The 17,307-nt window shown below is 40.8% G+C and overlaps 1 protein-coding gene across 1 annotated transcript in view; it reads right to left on the bottom strand.

The window, feature by feature from the left end:
- Positions 1-3,898: 3,898 nt before the first annotated feature.
- wdpcp (WD repeat containing planar cell polarity effector) overlaps positions 3,899-17,307 on the bottom strand; it is an 81,611-nt gene continuing 68,202 nt past the window's right edge. Inside the window, exons 16-19 of the mRNA XM_072390597.1 lie at positions 12,756-12,858; positions 7,581-7,672; positions 6,474-6,505; positions 3,899-4,264 (exon numbers count right to left, since the gene is read on the bottom strand). Coding sequence (XP_072246698.1) covers positions 4,214-4,264; positions 6,474-6,505; positions 7,581-7,672; positions 12,756-12,858 — 278 coding nt within the window. The 3' untranslated portion in view covers positions 3,899-4,213. The remainder of the gene's footprint in view (positions 4,265-6,473; positions 6,506-7,580; positions 7,673-12,755; positions 12,859-17,307) is intronic.

Below are 17,307 nucleotides of genomic sequence, written 5' to 3' on the forward strand. Positions count from 1 at the left end.
GTATGAGCAGCGAGAGGTGATAGAGAGGAGGATTAAATTTACCTGGGAGGTTAATCTGGGGTCAACTGTACAGCGACATGGGTGTAGGCCGGGCCGCCGTCTCCGGTTTCTCTGCTTTGTCAGGCCAGGCCTCAGTTTTCTCACTTCTCCTCGAGCATCTTGTCCTGTTGAAGTCTGAGCACATAACAGTAGGTTTTATTCTTAAATTCATTTTTGGTTTGCTTTGTGAGTCCTGAAGGAGCCACTGTCAACGTCTTGAGTCAAACTCAAAGAATGCGGGTGCCAGTGGTTTGGATGCTGGGTGTGTAGTCGAGAAGACGACGAGTTTAGCAACCCTCTTTCTTCTGTTGGGTGGAATTACAGGAGCACACCGGCTACCTGATCCCAAAGTGTGCTGGGAGATTTGGTCACCTCTACTTATGTCAGGTAGACTGGCCACTTTGTCGGCCATATCTTGTAGCTGATTAACAGTTTCCACATGGTGAGACAGTGAAGAACCTCTAATGTGTCCCAGGTCTGGACCTCCGCTCCCGTCGCACACAGAAACTTACAGGTTTTCCAGATGTTCAGCCTCAGTTGTTTTCTACAAGTTATACCAATTAATCTGCAATAAAACAAGAGTGAAATAAACAAAACTGTGTTTGCATGATAAAAGCTAAGAGATGCAAAGGATGTCTGTTAAACCACAGCTTGTAAAAATATAAAGGCTTCTTTATTTGTTCCAATAGGACCATTTGTTTTAGACAACAACACATAACACACAATGAAGACAACACATAAAACAGCCCAGAAACATGTAAAAAACAACAAGTAATTACAATAAAATGATTTAAGTGCTCGGGATCCACAAGTTAGGACACAGAAGAGAGTGAAGGATCAGCCAATAACATCAAGGAATCATATAAAATAACTTCATCTTTAATCAAACCAGAATAAAACCTAATTCTGGACTTGATAAATAAGTGAATAAATAAGCCACTGTGAATGTTCAGTTCAGTGATAGCAGCAGGAACAAAGCTGTTTAACCAGCTTCAGAAACATTTAAAAACATTTAACTTATCTAATAAAATATTAGGAAAATAAGTTTTACCCACAGATCATTCTGGTGTCATAAGCTCTACTCGTGTTTTATGATCAGTTAGACGTTAAACTATTAATCAAAGTTCAACACCTCAGATACAAAATGAAACAGCATCTCTTACTCCAACCATCTAAATACTGACTTTATCAGCCTCACATGATAAAAAGAACTGTTTTAAAATGGCTTCTGACCACATTTCAATGGCAGAAAAGTATTGTACAAACAAAAATTGAACTCTGTCTGTAAAAATATATCAAACAGTTTTTATGAAAGCGCCAACCTCATGGTAAGTTTGAGCTAAATTCTTCAGAGGTTTTTCTTGAACTCTGGCTGGAGGGTTTTAAAAAGGTGTTACTAAACTCTAAAAACAAATAAAAGATATATTCAGACAGAAAACAGCAGCGACAGCAGGCGTCATCCTCCTCTTACTGTAATATTTCTGTATGGACGTCAGTATCACTTGCACTCCTCTCTGCTTGAGCTTAGAGGACTCTGACTCCTCATGTGTGGGTAGTGTTGATCGCCAACATTCAATACTTGAATGCTAGCATGCATGCTAACCAGCGGCGCCTGAATGAAGCGATCCAAACTTCAGTGAGGCTCTTGAACAGTAGGGGAGTAGTTAAATGATTGGACGCTTTTTTTTCCAGCAGGGAAAGCCGTTCTGAGGTCACTGGAGCAGTCAAACTACTTCCTTCCTTACCTCCTCTCCTCGTTTGACGCAGCTGATGGGAAATCAGACAAGATTAAGCTGGTTTTAGAACGACTGCCTTCATATCTGACTTCAGACGATTTTAAACCTGTTCTGACGACAGCCTCGCTTCCTCGTTTCTCTCCTTGCAGATCAGCTGCGTCACATTGAGGAGGGATGGATTAGGAAGGTATTTGAGGTGTATTATCTCATCTGCAAAGGATGCAGCAGACCCTCGTCCCAACTTGTCTTCTCCCTGCAGCCCCTCCAGACCTGGGACAGCTTAATGGAGGCCTGCAGGCTTCAGCATTTCACACTGAAACCTTCGTCTCTTTTTTATAACTGATCTACGTCTGACGCATTGGACGCATTTCCTATTTTCATCTAGTTTGCTCGTTGTTGACTAATTTCTCTTCGCATACAGAATCAGGAAGCCGCAAGTGGTTAAATGACCTAAAATCAAACCCTATTTGTGACCTTTAACCTCGGAAACCTGAGATAATCTCAGATGATTGCCTCTGTCAGGAAAAGAGGAAAACTCCCTCTCGTTTCAATGCAGCTAGTAAAGAAAGACAACTGAAGAGGTGAGTATATTAGAAAGTATATTATATGGTCAATGCATGAGCAACAGTGTAGTTTTGAGAGGAAAAGAGTCATGCAGGATGCCCTAAAAACATGCCTGAAAAACAGGCCTTTTCTGCAGTTAAAGAGGTTCTCCAGAAAAGAATCAGGACATTAAAGCATCTAACATTTATGTACACTTTAGTCAAAGCCCCAGTTCAACCTACAATACAATATATGAGGATTTGTGTGCTGAAGTTACAACTATGAAACAATTCTTTGATAAAACACTTAAAGTGTGCAACATCCAACTAATGTACTGACTTAAGAACTGAGAAATTAAAATGAGACCGTTCCAAAAACTCCCAGCTGTTCTTAAATGTGTCTGATGGTCCTGACAAATTTGCCTATGATGTTTCTTGTCTTGTTTCTTGCCTTGTGCAGATCAGAAACAAACCTATAAATCAAACCACCTCCATCTCAGGGGAGACGGTATCAGTCCAATCAGGGTCATCATTAGATGCGATAAGACCTCTGCAGAAACTCTGCACAGCTGTTGCACTGAGGAGGGGGGGGAAAAGCAGATAACCTGGATAATAGCAATTGCTGGAGGCTTGATTCATTTCCAAAATGTTAACAAGGCCGTTTCACAGCTCCAGCACCCTGCACAGTATGTTAATACCACTAATAAGCCTATCTCTGCAAGTCATCTCAGATAGCGAAGATTTGAGGCGGTGTTTTACAGTAAAGCTGCTGGCCACGTTTTAAATGAAGCGTTTGTGATTTCACAAAGCTGACATAATTGCTTAAAGGCTAACTGAGGAGAGCATTTGGTCTCATAGTTTGTTTTGTTTATTATTGAAACACTGTTTGTGTGTAAAAATGTGACTATGTCGGGCATCGGGGAGATGGGGAGGACCCTCATTCGCCTTTTAAGCAATTTTGCAAGCTTTTCTTCAAGCTGTCAAGTCAAACAATCGGCAGATAATGCAGTCTTGGTTTGTAAATTATAAACGTGTCAAGAGATGCACTAAAGGCAACGACAGATGCCACTTATCTGGAGCTGCCTCTGCAGTGTGACTGTATCATCAGAGGGGAAATGTAACATTTTGATGTTTACATAAGAGAAGTATTAGTATCAGTCAGAAATGTAATTCCTTTCACCCGTCCCTCTCGCGGGGGATTGACTGCCCAAAAAACATACAATGATTTTCTTTTTTTTTTTTTCAAAGCTAACAAAACAACAAGAGAAAAAAAAAGGAGCAGAAAAGCATCCTCGCTGATCTTCTGTCCATTTCCAACATCGCTTCTTGTATATTTTTTGGTGGAAATCCTCTTAGAATGCAAAGTAAATAGATTACGATACAGTGAGGGATTAGGGCTCGCGCGGCGCTGTCAGATTAGTCGGTGAGCGCAGCGCGTCGACAGCTCTGACACGGCTATGGCTGCTGTTCAGGAAAGGGGCTCCGCGCGATGCTTTAAAGTCGCTGGTTGGCTCCTGTTCATGAATAAAACTCTGGCCCGTAATCTCGACCAACACACACACACACACGCAACATCCAGCATCGGTATAATGGAAGTCTTTATTTTTTCAGGCTGATTAATGGCAGGTTTAGAAGAATCATTTTTATTAGAAGAACCTGGTGTAACAGTTTCTTTTAAGGCTCATTTGGTTCAGACTTCACAAAACCATCCAGTGAATTTCACATATATGCTGAGAGAGGCCTGAAAAATAAAGGATTCTGATTTATAGTAACACTATTTTACATCAGTAAGACTTTCAGATCATTTTACACATAATACTTCATGTAAATAAGCAGTTTGCATAGAAAAAATCCATAAATGAGCTTGTTGTATCTCTTCAGTCTTTGTTAGTTTTGTCAAACCATTCCTAAATGAACCACGTGGAGCATCTCAGGGTCTTCATCATCCTGCGAGCAAACAAACAGAAACATTAAGTGCCTATGTTCAAATGTCACACATATTTAAACTTTTAGCTTCATCAGAAGCTTCATAACAACTTTAATGTCAACTTTGATTTATTCTTTAACTTCTGCAAAATGTTAAAAAACCCAAAGAGATGTCCATAAACTGCTTTTTTAAAATCTTATCAACAGTTTAAAAAACAATGATTTTTGATTGTATTCAACAAAAAAATTGAGCAAATCCTCACTTTTCAGGAGATTCAAGCATATCTACAAACACATTTCCCAAAACTGTGTAAAATGTTCGCAGTGATGTGCAAATATGAACCAAAAATAATGAAACGTATCAACAGCCAAATGTTTGAAATGTTACAGCTGGGGCAAAAGAATACTGAAAAATTTGTGAAATGCTAAAAAACATATACAGTTGGTTGGAGAAGCTCATTAACAGGTTAATTAGCAACGGGCTGGTAATATGACTGGGTATAAAAAACAATCCCAGAGAGGCTAAAAGACGCCTGAGTGAAGGACAAATACTTCAACTAATTAAGAACGTTTCTCTGAGTAATACTGGAACGAGTTGCAGTATTTTCATCATCATCCCCAGTTCATAATATCATTAAAAGATTCAGAGAATAGATATAAATGGTTCCACTTAAGACGGTCTTGGACAGTCTTTATGAGGGAAGGTTTTGCTTATTTCTGCAAGACAAACCACTGAAGTTCTTTTCCTTAAGGAGAGGTGGTAAGAGAATAACTGTCTTAAGGATGAGAATCCGACCACACTGACACTCAGCTGTGATAATGTAACCCTGACACTACGAATATTTAATAAATAACCCACAAAAAAGTGCTTTCGATACTTTGTCTAATGCAATCTTATCACATGTGAGGATTATGTCATATAAATCTTATTAGAGACCAAATAGAATATTACTTCACTTTATTATCAAAGTTTGTAACTGAAGACATATTGTGTTGTCACAGAGTCCTGATACTCACCCTCCCTCCTCGTATTTATCCAAGTGACTCACAGTTAGTACGACTTCATGAAAAATAATCGCGCTTCACTATAAAAGTTACTGCCGCAAGGAATTGTGGGTCGGGATCATCTCCTTTCTCTCACAAAGGATGGTCTGGTGTATGCGATGCTAAAGGAGATAACTAAGGAAGCACTGGAGCTCCTCTCCTTAGCATTTAGAGAATTTGAACAGCTTTTATACACGGATATAAAACAGACGATTCGACCTGACGCCCCTGAGCTAAACCGACCTCCTGCAGTCATATCAAAACATTGGGACGTGTGGACTGAACCAAGCGGATTTTGGGGATGGGGAGAAGGAAGACGTCACAGTAAAATTAACTCTAACCTTGATTGTTATTGTGCACCTGGAGGTCTTACTGACTTATAATTTATGAATGAAGATGCATGAGCTTTATCATCCATTTTATTTTACCTTTGCTATCAGCCATGTAGTTAAATCTGGAAGTATTCAAAGCTGGTGTCTGATAGATCTGGCTTATAAGGACATTAAAAATGTCAGAGCTCTGAACTAAATGGTAGAACTTTTCCGCTCATTTTGGTTCATAAACCCCAACAGAGAATTATGAATTAAAAAAATACGACAAAGAAGGCCTCAAAGCTCGTGAAAAACTCGTCCACAGAAAGTTGATTAGGGAGAAGTTTCTAATCCCCCTAACTTTTCAGAAACCTGCTCCTCACATCAAATTCAGAGGAAACATACAAGTTATAACAATAAAAAGTTTAACATATAAGCTGATAAAGGAGACAGCGTTTAAGGGATCTGTAATTCATGTTAAATCTATAGTTATATATGCTGTTAGTTAAATTATGTAACTTAACGAACAGCTTTTACGGTGCTCATTTAATCTAGAGTTGTTTTTAGTATTCTGTGGCCTATAATGTTTGTAAAAGAGAAGATTTTTACCCAATGGACATTATAAACTGTGTGTAAACCTTGTACACTTGGACTTCTCATTTGCATAACTCGTAGAGACATAAATTATGTTAACAGAAGAAGAACTTCTTTTATAATAGACCTAAATGATTAACTATTTAGTGTTTTTCTCAGGCTGGGTGTCAACTGTACAGCAGACTAATACTATAACTACACCAATTCGTTATTGGCTTTATTGATTTTATGACATGATCCCATAGACTTCGCCATCTGACCCACAGAGTCAATCAACTTACATCTCCTCCGTCTCCGTCACCTGCACCGCTCCCTGCAGAACAAAGTGAAACAACAGAGTGATGCTCGTGCTAACCAGCTGTGACACTTCAACATCCAAACATTAGACATGCACAATCACACACCGCAGCCCTGCAGCACATAAACACGCAGGCGGCTGAATGCCTGCCTGTATGCGCTCGCTCGGTAGGTCGGACACGTCGCCTCTTCTGGGTGTTAGCGAATGTAAACCGTTGTCACTGGTGGCGATCTCTCCCGCTCTGAGCTCTGCGTTAATAAGGTTATGATTGACATTAAAACCCCGGCGTGCCTTAAACAGATATTTAAGACCCTGATGCAAATTTCCCTCAATAGCCTACAGTCTGGATTAATAATGACAGAGTAATTAGGTGTCGAGACAACTGTTAACTACATGAAAAATGGAATTATTTCAACGGGAAAGGCAGGACGGAAGATGGGAGGAAGCAAAGAAGAAGAAGTGATGATGTTTACTTAATGGGAGTTTTCCTAAATGACCAGTTAGTCATCTGAGACATCTGAAAAGGAGAGAGAGCACTCAGAGTACGTTTAGAGAATAAAACAGAATGAATGTCGCCTGAGAATTGCTGCAGGGCTTAAACCGAAATGCTGAATATTATTAGCTGTAATTCATCATCAGACGTTGATTCTTTTAATAAGCTGTTGTCTGATGGGTAGCATTAACAGGAACGTGGAAGATTAGCTTCTGCAAATCGAAAAGAAAACACGTTTGATTCGGTAACTGGATGTGTAACTTCTGATAAACTCTTGATTCTGGAAAATAAATAAATTAAAGTCTGAAGTGTAAAAGCAGCAGTTTTTCTCATGATTGTCTGCTGGAACAAGCAAAGATGCAGCATTTACTGCCAAGTCACAAAAAATTAAACATTTTCTGTGTCCTTTTGAATTAAAATAACAGCAGATTGTTTAAGTTTATCCTCTGACATTTGAAAGGTGCAAAAACACTTAATGTTTCAAAGTCACCCACGTTCCTCTGAAGCTCAAAACCAGTCAGTAATCACCGACTCTTTGACCTGCACAGTCTTAATCTGCAGCTTCACGTTAGTGTATTCTCACACCTGCACACACACCTGTTTGTCTCAGCATCCTGAGCACGTCTGGGCTGATGGTCACATGCACTGCCTCAGCTTGTGGTCTCCTCTGATTGGCTCTTCCAACAGAACTGAAGAGCACAAAGAGAGAAGAGTGAAACCTGTTAAAGGTGAATGAATAATACACATTACCTATGATACCAACTGCTGACTTAATATTCAGTCTCAGACTCAGCTAAATATTCTATCAATAATATATAAGTTGGAGAGTTATATTGAGAAGAAGAAGAAGAACGGGCTTAATTCTGCAGATGCTGGATGAACAGCTGGTTTAGAGAATCAGCTTTATGCTTGTTGGATGAAGAAGCCAAGTTAAGGGTGGTTGTTGGGGGACGCTATATGTATGTAGAAACAACGCCAGAACGCTTTCACACCAGCTCAGAGAACTGTGGTTACTGTTTGTGACTCTTTGATGTCCGCTGACTGTCGTTAGTCAGGCAGGGATGGTCAGAGGGTTGCTTTATCGATGGTGTTCAGGATCACCACCAACATCTGCCTCGTTTTTCACATGGTACTTTGCAGTCTTTACTGGAGACAGCTATGATCAACAGAGACACTCTGACAGCTTATCATAGCCGGATTAACTCTCTCCAATACCCACTGTTGGCAACATATGGCCAATATGAAAGTGTAGATCGGTAACAGTCCTAAACTGGAGGTGGCCGAAGCAGATTCTACTTATATTTTGTTTGACCATAGGATCCAGAGGTGTTGAAGAAAGTTACTGTTTGTGTTGTTAGTGTCATGAAGCCTTCATATTTCTTTACGTTCAGCAAAAATCGAACTTGGAACTTGTGAATCGGGCATGGTTCACTAAAGTTGACCTGTGTGACTGAGCACTTTTTAAGGTGTGTTTCGGGCATTGTTTTCCCCGTTAGTGCGGTTAGCCTAAGCTGCTCAGAGATCTTTTATTAACCTGGTGCTTAACTAATTATTTAGGTTTGGCTGAGTGGTGAGACAAACTCAAAAGGCACATTTATTTCTGCTTTACTGGGACATTGACATGAAGACCGACATCATACATCAGGGATGTCAAACTCTGGTCCTCGAGGGCCACTGTCCTGAAGGTGCCTCCCTGCTTCAACACACCTGTATCAGATTAAATGGCTCTTTTGAAAAGATTGTTAAGTTCTTCACAAACCAGTTAATGAGGCATCGACCCGAATCAAACCTCCAGGACAGTGGACATCGAGGCCTGGAGTTTGACATCCCTGTCATACATCATCATATTTACCTGAGGAACACCTGGTAAAACATGGATATATGACACAGCTTTTTGATGGCAGCTATAAGTCTCAATTGTCTTCAATTAGCCACAACATTTTGATTTTAGATGAATAAAAGTTATTTTAAATTTATTTCCGATGTAAGCATTACATCATGTGCACACACCAACTTAGAATTCTGCACCACTAACAGGCAGTTAACAGCTTCGAACCGATTAGTAAATCTCCACAGAAGGTTAAGCTTTTCTGATTTTGTTTGAAAAACTGTCCTCACAGCAGCAAATCCAGCTAGACGCCGCACGTTTTCCTGCTCATGTCAACCTAAAACAACTTTATAAAAAACGAATTGCTGGTTCTGAGCGTCACATTAACTTTGGCCTCCATTAAAGAGAAAGGAAAACCGGTTCCATTCTCTTTACTCTGCTGACAGACGAGTACGTGATGAGCGAGAGAGGCCAGCAGCCATAAAACAAAAAAAAGTTGGGACGCTTCCCAGATTTCCGTCTCGTTGTCTCTCACGACTCTGCGAGCAGATTTGGATTTGGGAAAGCAGGAATCTGCGAGGAGCCCCCAAACTGCCATTGTACTCGCCTCCCTCTACTTCCCTGCTCTTTTCTCAGCGAGCCAAACGGGAGAACGCCCGCGCTATAATGCCTCCCCTACTCCATCTCAGCTAAGCTGCCACTGGCTTCACATGAGAAACAATGAAACTTCATTGGAGACCAGATTACAAAAGGGGAGGGGGGAGGTTCAATATAAAAAATCATTCTAAAGGAGGGAGAACTGCGAAATAAAGAAGAAAAAAAAATCGAGGCTTTGTCTCTTCCTCTCCGTGGCCATTATCTTTGGGGAGGTTTGCTTTCTTAGTCCGTGACAGTGGTGCAGAGGAAGACCTGCCGTAGTACAACCAGGCTTTTGGCTGCCAAATCGCCCTAACCCTCTTTACCACTCTTTTTTTCCTTGTCTCTTCCTTTTACTGTTTTTAAAAAGAGCTTAGGACACAGCATCTCTCTGTCTCACCCCGCCCTCCCCTCTCTCTGGACCCAGCTTGTTTAAATTGGCCGATAGGAAGGGATTTGGGATGGATGGAGGGGGCTTAGAGAAACGCAGAGTGGAGAGGTTGGAGGTGGAGGGGTGCAGAGAGTCATCAGTGTTACAGTCAAACAGCCATGAAAAGCCTATGAGGATGAAAAGAACAAGAGCGCCTTTTTATCTAATGCACACAAATCCCATATAAATACTCCAATATGTTAGTTGGGGTATGACAAGAAATGCCCCTCCATCACTCCCCCACCACTGCCATCCCACAATAATAGAGACATGGATGGCTATATTTGTACGTATCTGTTTGTGTGTGCGTGAGAGAAAGACACAGAGGGATCATTTCAGCGTGTCTTTAGTCACAGCGTTTCAACTCTTCATTCACGTCGACAATTGTGTTCAACAATCAATCTGAAACAGCCAGTTTGGTCTGCACTCCTGAGGCTGAAAAGCGGTGAAAATGGACCCTGGTGAAGAGTTAAATCTGGCTCTGGGTTCAGCGCCGGGATCGCTGGAAGCGTAAGACCCGGAACTGATGTGGCTTTGACATTTGAAATGTCACAGGGAGTCGAGGCTTCCAGGCTGCAGCTCGGTCACTCGGCCACTGATACAATGCACATATATAACTGGAAGTAATAGTGAGAGGAACTAAAGGCTTTGTTTGGTTTAAATCAATACTTTTATTATCACAATGTGTCAAATGATGACGTGGAAATGGAGAAAAATATCACCTGAATCTGAAGCTCTGCAGCTTTTAAATACATTTCTGTTAATTTTTCATCTGTTTGACTCAGAAAAGTCTGGAAAACTCCACCTGCTCACACAGTTACGTGTTTATCTGTCGATTTTTCTCACACGATGGCCAAAACCATCAGACTCCAGATGGTGCCTGGTCAAACTTTATGTTGATATGAACGGCTAAACAAAGAAAGAGGCCCCTGATCTCAAAAGTATAGCTAAAGATGACACAATTTCTTTAATAATTCATGAAAGATTACTTCTTAATTCATATGTTTCTATCGTTAACAGCAGCAAAATAAAGCAGTGAAGAGTCTTTAGGAGATTCTCAGCTCGGGGGACTGTGAGGACCACGGTGAAACCGTCAGCTTGTATCTCTATTCTTTCCCGTTTTCATCTTCAGCTGCTTTACAGATGCTGCATTATCTGCTGACATATTATTGCATCCATTCCTCCGTCTACCAGTGAAATGTTCCCCTGTATGTGACACAAGCCCAGAGCATGATAGGTCCTCCTCCTTACTCTACAGTTTACGTTAGGTTCTTTTAATCAGATTCTGCACCTTTTTGCTTAGTCCAGGTTATATTTAGACTTTTAGATGATCGTTTGCAACCTCTGAGGATACATTTTCTTTGTGAGAATTCCTTCATGTGGGTTAGATTTGAGTGTCTGATCTTCTGCTTTCAAATAGGTCTTCATCTCTCCAGTCGTCTGGAGGTTGTCTGTCTCCTGAAAGGTTGTCAAACTTTATCTCCCACGTTCTCATTAACTAATAATGGCCTAATGCAACATCTGTTTGCTTTTACCTTTAAAGTGTGGAGCGGCACAGATATCAGGTCAACTTTTTCAAGACTATTTCATTATTTCATAGAAAAAAACGGTGTATTTTCTGTCTGTATTTTCCTACAAAAGGAGCACATTTTTTATTTTGCGTTTCCAGTTTATCCTTCTTTTGAAGATGTTTTTAAATGAAGATTAATTCCCAAATATGGGCATTTACCAATGATAGTGTACAGTTAAAAGTCTGAGACATTGGTAAAAGCTTCACTTTTTTCACTCTGAAACTGAAAAAACAAAAAGAATATCTTATTTTAAACAATTTGCATTTTGGAGATCAGTCCATCATCGTTTCACCTTTTCTCAGGGACAGAAACTTGGAGCCTTTGAGCACCACTCTGACCACACTCACCTGTTTCCACAGCTCTTTTACAGTGGAGACGCACCGAACCTCACAAAACATTCAACTTGGCTGGAAGCTGTGGGATTGGATGTATAACAAGTGAAAAACATCTGAACTTTAAGGCTGCTGGTGCCAGCTGGGATCATTCAGACCAACCGAAGATGTTTATGTGCACACAAAGCCTCTAAGATAGCAAAAAGCTAGGTGCCTGGTCATATTTCAGAGTGATTCATCAGGAAAATTAAGGTGATGAGGACCCCAACTGGCATTTTATCTGTCCGCAGACAGGTGTGTACAAACATTTTTTTTTTATTTCAGTCAAACTTTTGAAATGTCAGCAGAGCTGTGATGCTTTCTTATCCCTTTAACGTGGTTACTGTTAAGCTTTCACCCATTGCCCCTTTGATTCATAACACTGGAAAACATGTGAACCTTGGGATCAGGATTTCAAAGGCAGGTTAGTAGTGTGAGTTAACCATCCTTCAAAATGTCAATAATTAACTAAATTTGAACACATCTGGAGCAAATGTTAAAAGTTAAAGTCACTTTCTGAACTAAATTAATTGCAGAATGTATGTTAATGTTGCTCTTAAATTTGTGACTTGCTAACATGTAATCCCCATCCACAGCATGGATCAAAAGGAGCAAAGTCACACATATCTTAAGAGTTTGTAAAAAAACCACCATCTTCTTGTTTAATCTGGTGGGATAGACAACTGCACATCAGATCTTCCCCATTTTAGACTCTCTGTGTTTTTGAGCCACTGAAACAGTCCACCATCATTGAAACAGCTCTCTTTTGGTCAATCATTTGCCTCTCTTGAGTGTTTAAAGCAAAACAAAAAGGGAAATAAAACAGTTAAAGTAGGCAAAATCACAAAGCTTACACAGACAGAATCAAAATGTGATGAAGATGCAGCCACAAACACGGGAAAGTACACATATGTGGTCACAGAACAAGTAACTCACCGTGTTGTGAGGCTGTCTGAGCGTGTTGCGTCCTGGTTCCTCTCTGCCTGTCTGCTGCTGGAGCTGGAACCACACACACCATTTCTACCTCTCAGAGCCTCCTCTAAGACACAAACACACAAACACGAGGATGAGGAGAACGAGATGAACCGTAAAACAAAAGCACAACCCTCACTGTTTCAAACTGTTATCTATAAAGGGCAAGTTTTAGTTTGATGACACTTCTTCGCTGCTCCTTTGGAGGTCAAACTTTAGCTTTTAGGGCCCTTTTTGAAATTCTATTACACCTCTAAGCGCTACAGTTTTCCCTTAAACAAGGTTTTTATTGACTGATACATGTAAGTGTGAGTTAAAAACTCAGTAAAATATATCTGAATTAAGACAAGCAGTCAACAGTAATGTAAGATGTGCAAACAAAGCAGCCAGGAGAGCTGAGAAGGGAACAGAAACAAACGCTGCACACCGGAGCTAACAGGCTTTCCAAACAACGACAAAGAAAAGACAGAAAGGCAGGGAGGAGGTGGAGAAGTGGATCTTCAGATAAAGCTCTCGTCTCTGCCCGTTGAAAGGCCCTGCAGTCACATCAGCCTTTGTGAGGGGGAGACGCAACGATCTGCAAACCAAGTTGGCTTCTCCTCTTGGCACTTAAAAGAAAAAGAGATAGAGAGGAAGAGAAAGAGGCCTTCCCTCGCACTTGTTCGCTGCTCTGCCTCTCACAGCGCCGTATCAATCCAAATCAGCACAGCTGTCAGCCAGACAGCTATAAGCGATTTCCAACGCTGTTATGAAAGGGACCATTTCTAAGCTGAGATCTGTGTTCTCTATTGTGCGTTTATGTGTGTGTACAAGCGACAGCAGAATCTCTGCTCATCGGTATTCACAATGGATCCACCTAAACACGAGAGGAAGTGCACAGAAATACGCCGTCTTTGCTAAATCTGATTCCAAGTCTAACATTGACATCCACGTTAAACAACCTCTCGATTTGGTATGGAGTCTTTTTTTTAAAAGAAAACACGTGACAAATCATGCAAACAGGCTGTTTCTTCTTTTAAATGTAAATCAGCCCACTTCTAGGCTTTATTTTTAGGTAAAATGACAGAAGTCGGCTGTTTTTGACCTCCTGTTTGTTAGGAAAAGCACAACTGGTTCATTTTCTGTCCAACCGCTCAGGTAGTTGCAGTTAACTCCAGGTGTACATAGGCCTCAGGTTATAACTCACATGCAAACCAGCAAAACGGTCACTAATGGTTCATCTAACACCTGGACAAAGGGCAGCAGTTGAGACTTGACGCTTTGGCCAGCAATAAAACATCCACAGTGATCCTGACTGATGTGCATTAAACCAATAAATGAACGAGGGTTTTTCTTTTAAAACAAACAATCAAAACAAGACTGGTGAACATGCTCTCTGATGGTTACTGCACCATTTCGAGCAGTACTGCCCTCAGCAGAACTGTGGTTGAGTTTATTGGTGTAAGCATGACAACGTTAGAGCTGGATTCAGAGCAGACAAACTGTCAGAGTTCACACATTTCAGCCATAAAACACGGCTTTGAGGGTTAAAGATTAACTTCTGACATTTGGCTGCTTTTTCACTGAATTTGAAAACTTGGCATATCTCAGCATGGTGTGCAGTGTGTCCCTTAAAACATTTGAGGAAACTGGAGGACAAAAGAAGAAGTGTCAGGCCTAAAAAACTATCTACAGCAGATGAACAGGATCTGAAAGTGATGTCCTTAAGAAAGAGGAAAAATCCAGCAAAGACCTGACAGGACCTGAGAGATACGTCTGGACCTTCAGCTGATCCATCTACTGTTGGCCCAAGCCTCATCAGAAATGGTCTCCATGGAAGGGTGGCTGTCAAGAAGCCATTCTTAAGGAAGGGAAACAGGGAGAAAAGGCTGAGCTGTGCCAAATGACACAAGAAGTGGACTGAAAATCAGTGGCAACAGGTCTTATGGAGGGATGAATCCTCCCCAGAGCCCGGACCTCAGCATTATCGAAGCAGTGTGGGATCATCTGACAGAGAACGGAACAAAAGGCAGCCAACATCCACAGAGGAGCTTTAGGATGTCCTTCAAGAAGCCTGGAGAACTATTCCTGAAGACTCCTTAAAAAAATAACAGAAAGCTTGTCTTAGAGGGTTCAGGCAGACCAAATAATGACATTCAAGCTTTCTTGAACTGTATTTCCATTCATGTTTGCACATGTCTTAGTAAGTACTGAATCTATTTAAAGGGCCCATAATGTTTGGCAGCTTCTTCCACCATCGTGCAACAACAAATACGAACAGTTTAGACGGACGCCGCCTTGTGCGAAGTTACGAGATCGTCCCGGAGAGGAGCACAATGGGTGAGAAGAAACATAAGTCTTTATGAAAACATGGCCAAATAATCTCAGGCTTATCACGTGGCAACTCTATAGGTATAGTGCAGGTTTGAAGGGTTTATGGTGTCTTAATGTTGGATCACTGAGGAAGAATACAGCTACGAGGTGACAGCATGGTCAAGAGATTAGCAGGAAACTAATCGGGTCAGCAAGATCAATCAATATGAGCCTATTAGCCTGTACTTTTAATGAGCTCTTTTCCTCTTGAGCTCTCGCAGAACAGAGCTGTGGACAAATCCAGATTAACATATTAAAAATAACATTTTATCCAAGACTGGAAATTAAAAATTGTCCAGTTATGTTTTGTGCATACTTGCGTGTAAGAAGGAATTAAGTGTTTTGACTTTATGGCAGGAAACACAGACACACACAGAGACACAAAAAGCCTCAGAGTGTAACGTCAATTTGATCTCAGTTGTGTAGCTTTATATACTCCTAAACTCAGAGCTGCTGTGTAAGCACATGGAGTTAATGCTTTTGGTCTCTTTTGAGAGCTAACACACTAAACTTTTTCCCCAAACAGTCCAATGTTTCTGAGAGGAAACAGATGAGTTGAGATGACAACAATGGTCTTATAGTCTCAGGTGGGGTGTAAATAGAATGCTAAGGAGGTTGGTTACATTGTGAAATCACTGTATCCAGAATGAAGTGCAAGTTTACATCCGGACTTAAAAGATTTGATAGAATAAGCTCAACTGATATCTTATTAGATCAAACTGGAAATAAAAAAATTTTTGGGATAAAGTGTTTTATAGAGACTGTTTGGGACCTTTTTTAATTAAAAAAAAGCATATTTTGGTGTTTTAATCTGGATTTTTACCTCAATGCCGTAATTTCTGTTTTGATTGTTGTTTGTGTTGATCGTATCCGCTGCGGTCACCGTATCGTAAAATAATTTGCATCAGTCAAATCAGAAGATTCTTATCTTTCCAGCAGATCCCACTGTGTGAACTTTAAGCTAACTAATGACAAACTGTGTTTGCAGGACTCTGTGATGACACATCATCCAGGTTATTTGCAAAAAAAATGCACCAATAACTGAAATTCTCTCCTGGGTCATGCTGATAAAAAAATACTTTCTTTTTCATTGTGTACACACATGATATGATATGATGTGACGAAAATACGTATCTGAGAATGAACATAAGGGTTTGTTTGCAGCCCACATCAGTAAAGACCTTCTGCTCTTGTGTTAAAAAACTACAGTAATTTAGCTTTCGGCCACTCGTTTAGCTCTCCACAGGTTACACTGACAGTGATAAACATGTGAGTGTGTATGGATCATGCTGCGTATATACGTGTGAGTGTAAAGCGAGACACCTGTTCACTGGAGCCCTCTGCTAGAAGCGGGCCACTCATTATTAATGACCCGTCTTTTATGTGCTGTTAATATGCTCTGTCTGCACATGAACACACAAGTGGACAACAAACACACACACACGGATGCAGACACACTTTAACGTGTGCACAAAACACTCAGAGGGAGGCCTCAGTTTAGCTATCATCAATGTTGGCAGCTTATGTGTGTGTGTGTGCTTCCAAACACACTCCGTCATGTAGCTTACTGACGACTAATTCTGTATCGTATCATTTATTCTTAAGCTGTTCCACAACTTCCGATCAGTATTTTCACAGCAGCGTTAAACAGGTCAGAACCAGGATCAGGTGATGGTGGGTATCTGTGTATTAAAGTTAGATGTAAAAACAGAAGCTGCGCCTCCCTTTGAGACACTAAATGTACAGAAACAGAAAGATGAGATCACTCAACTCGGGGAGCAAAAATTAGCATTAGCACCAGAGCTGGAGCTGTTAAATATAAGAGACTACGGCAATCACTTGAATGCTCATTGTAACGCAAAAGCCAGATTTTAGTGGGCGTTTTGAGGGGGAGTCCGATATAAATGTAAGCCTCAGCGGGTGTCAGTATAAATAAGAAGTTTGTGAACCCTAAAACTGTGTGCTTCTAATTAGTTTTGCCACATACTGACCTAAAACTACCTGATATACCACAGTTCACGACTTTGGATTCCAGCCCTGCACCACGTCGTCTTGCTTTAAGGTCGCTTGACATTTTTGTGGACTTTTGATGGCGTCTTCGTGGCCTCGTTTTAATGTGACAACAAATTCATGCTTACGGCTGTACATGTGCAGGGCTCACAGG

The sequence above is a fragment of the Leuresthes tenuis genome, unplaced genomic scaffold (genome assembly GCF_036924035.1).
Source record: "Leuresthes tenuis unplaced genomic scaffold, fLeuTen1.0.hap1 SCAF_8, whole genome shotgun sequence".
NCBI classification, from domain to species: Eukaryota; Metazoa; Chordata; class Actinopteri; order Atheriniformes; family Atherinopsidae; genus Leuresthes; species Leuresthes tenuis.